At 32.5% G+C, this 2,971-nt stretch overlaps 1 protein-coding gene across 1 annotated transcript in view; it reads left to right on the forward strand.

Moving 5' to 3' along the window:
* Positions 1–2,971, forward strand: part of LOC107752182 (transcription factor 4-like) — a 152,534-nt gene that overhangs the window by 36,918 nt on the left and 112,645 nt on the right. The window contains exon 4 of the mRNA XM_016568076.1: positions 2,085–2,137. Within this exon, the coding sequence (XP_016423562.1) occupies positions 2,085–2,137 (53 nt within the window). The remainder of the gene's footprint in view (positions 1–2,084; positions 2,138–2,971) is intronic.

Below are 2,971 nucleotides of genomic sequence, written 5' to 3' on the forward strand. Positions count from 1 at the left end.
TGTGTGTGTGTGTGTGTGTGTGTGTGTGTGTGTGTGTGACTGCTCAAATAAATTCATTATGTCCCACCTGAACTGGCTTTAGAGAGAAACCCTTCTAGAAACCCTCAGATCCAGTGACCATGACTACATTTATTAATTAATTAATTAATTTATTTATTTATTTATTTTTGATGGATTGTGATATTTTACCTCAAAATTCTCATTTTAATTCAATATATAATAAATATATAAGCTACTACTAAATATTGTAGAAACTTAATTTTCTGTAAAGTTGCTTTGCAACGATTTGTATCGTAAAAAGCGCTATACACATAAACTTGAATTGAATTGAATTAAATATATCTATATTTATCTATGTATATGTATCTATAAATCAGCATAAGTAAAGGGAAATTATGTGTGAGTGTATACATGTAAAGAATTTATTAATAATAATAATAATAATAATAATAATAATTTATGTATGTATCTCAAATTAAATAAAGTAGAATAATTTAAGGTGATTTAAAAAAATTCTGTTTATTTAAGGACTAAATTAATGTTAATTAAATTGATTTATTGTGTCTATAAATATGTGTGTTATTCAAATGAATTATTTATTTAGTCTATTCTGATTTTTTAAATTATTAAATTAATAGTTTTATAATTCAATTGTTTTAATTAAATGTGTTTAATTGTCATGCAAAATAAATACATTTTAGTGGTTCTTAAAATAAGCTTGATTTATTTGAGCAGATATTATTTCATGTTTATTTTGTTTTGGGGTGAAGTGTGACCAGGACACGCTTTCATGACACGAGTTTGGGACGATCAGGAAACTCTGCTGTTGAATGTCATTAAAGAGCTAATCGTTAGTCGACCAGAAGAGGCTTGGTCGGCCAAAATTTTATTAGACGCTTAGTCGCATAAAAAAAAAAAAAATCCACAGGCGAAGTCACGCAGTTCGTGACGGACAGATCGTTAACGGCTAACGTTAGTCTATGGTAATACAATACATCGGGCAGGACATCCAAACGCTTGCCTAAATCTGTAAAGACTCAACGTTTATGTGTGTGCACTCACAATAACAACAAAACGCGCTTTTGTAAAATAATGAAAGCTAACATGATGCTCTTTCTGCCGTCTCGGTCTCTATGAACTTGAGCGCGAAACACCGTGTATATCTTTGCCTTACAGACATTAAAATATATATAGAGAGAGTGAAATGTCTACTTTCAAATGAACCAATTCAAATGGAAAACAAATATTCTCAGATTATGTAATCCGTATGAAACGAGGTGCATCACTACGGCGGAGATGACGAGTAAGTGTCGCCAAGTTCATCTCTTAAACCGAGCACTAATTTATCAAATTATTAAAATGTTAATGCAGTCTCCTTACTGTTTTTCCCTGACACATTCATAATCATTACTTCTGCCGGTGCGCTGTGGCAAGCTTTATGGGTGTGCTTGAGCGCTTATGGCTATGTAGGCAATTAAAGGCTCATTATAATGATTTAAATGGTTTATTAATAAACGTGCGATTAGTCGACTAATGCTTCAAATGAACGACTACTAGTCGACCAGAAAAATCCTTAGTCGAGGGCAGCCCTAGTCTCAACAAAGAGTGCGTCTTTCATGTGCCGGCGTCACGAGGGCCACTTTGAAGTGAAGTTTGCGGAGCGTGTTTTGATTGAGCTCTCATTGTGAGTGGGAGAGAATTTGTGGAAGCGCAGAGAGAGGTTTTCGGGAGTTTCGTGGTGGGCGATTCAATGAAGCGTTTAGGAAGAAAGAGCCTGAGACAATGTAAAGACAGAAGCCGCATGTGCGACGTTAATTACTGCTATTATAAAGTGTACAGTGTTGCATTGTTTCTCCATCATTAGGATTAGACCTGTGTGAATGTAAACATCACATTTATGTCACACATGACCTTCATTACTGCGGGATTGTGGGAAATATGTACATGAAGACAATGAAAGGCAGCTCTTCTGATTTAATTTGGACACTCAGTCTTTCATTTCAGTGCAGATCTGACCAGGATTTATGAATAAATAGATGACTGAAATGAGTTTGTGAATGTGATTTCTGCCCTTCTCTCTGTAGATCTGGAAGACAGAGCGAGTTCGTCTTGGGGGAATGGAGTTCGTGCCACAAAGGTGAGTTTTTACACTTTTAGAAATGCTTTTGTTTTCGGTGTTCAGGTTCAAACCTAGTGAGCTGTCTTGCTGTAGGCTCCCTACATAGGCAGCTGACTTCTAAGGCAACATCCTAATTTCAAATGAACTGATCAGACTTTGACTAATTTGACTAAATTGACGTCAATAGAGGTTGACGTTAATGTGTTTCTGCACTAATGACGCATTAACTCTAGTATTAAAATAACTGCATATATTATATTTATTATATTATATTATATCATTTATGTATGGTTATTTTATTTTATTTTTAGTTTATATATTCATTTTTTATTTAGAGTTATTATATATTTATCACTTGTATTACTAATTTATATGTCACATTAGATAAAAGCTAAATGAATAAATGTATATTTATTGTTTACTGGGTTTATAATATATTAAATATAATATTTATTATTTATGTACGATTATTTATTTTATCATTTATATATTATTTATATTTATATTTATTATGTTTATTATATATTTATCACTTGTTACATTCCTCATTTATATGTCGCTTTGGATAAAAGTTAAATGAATACATTAAATTTATTGTGTCATTTTAATTTATGATAATTATCTTATCGAAGTGTGTATATGTATATTCTGATTGTTTTTTTATATTTTTCTCGAGTTTCACTTTATTTGTTGTAAACATACGTCATCCTCCCGGAGCTGCTTCCGTTTACAACAGTGAGCGCAAGCTACATTAAAGTGATTATTATGTTATAAATATGGTTATTTTTCTTACAAAAACGCATCGATTCGCAACAGGAGGCCTTTGTTCACCCCCCGGAGCCGTGTGAGACA

This window comes from Sinocyclocheilus rhinocerous, unplaced genomic scaffold, assembly GCF_001515625.1.
Source record: "Sinocyclocheilus rhinocerous isolate Xijiao unplaced genomic scaffold, SAMN03320098_v1.1 scaffold2516, whole genome shotgun sequence".
NCBI classification, from domain to species: Eukaryota; Metazoa; Chordata; class Actinopteri; order Cypriniformes; family Cyprinidae; genus Sinocyclocheilus; species Sinocyclocheilus rhinocerous.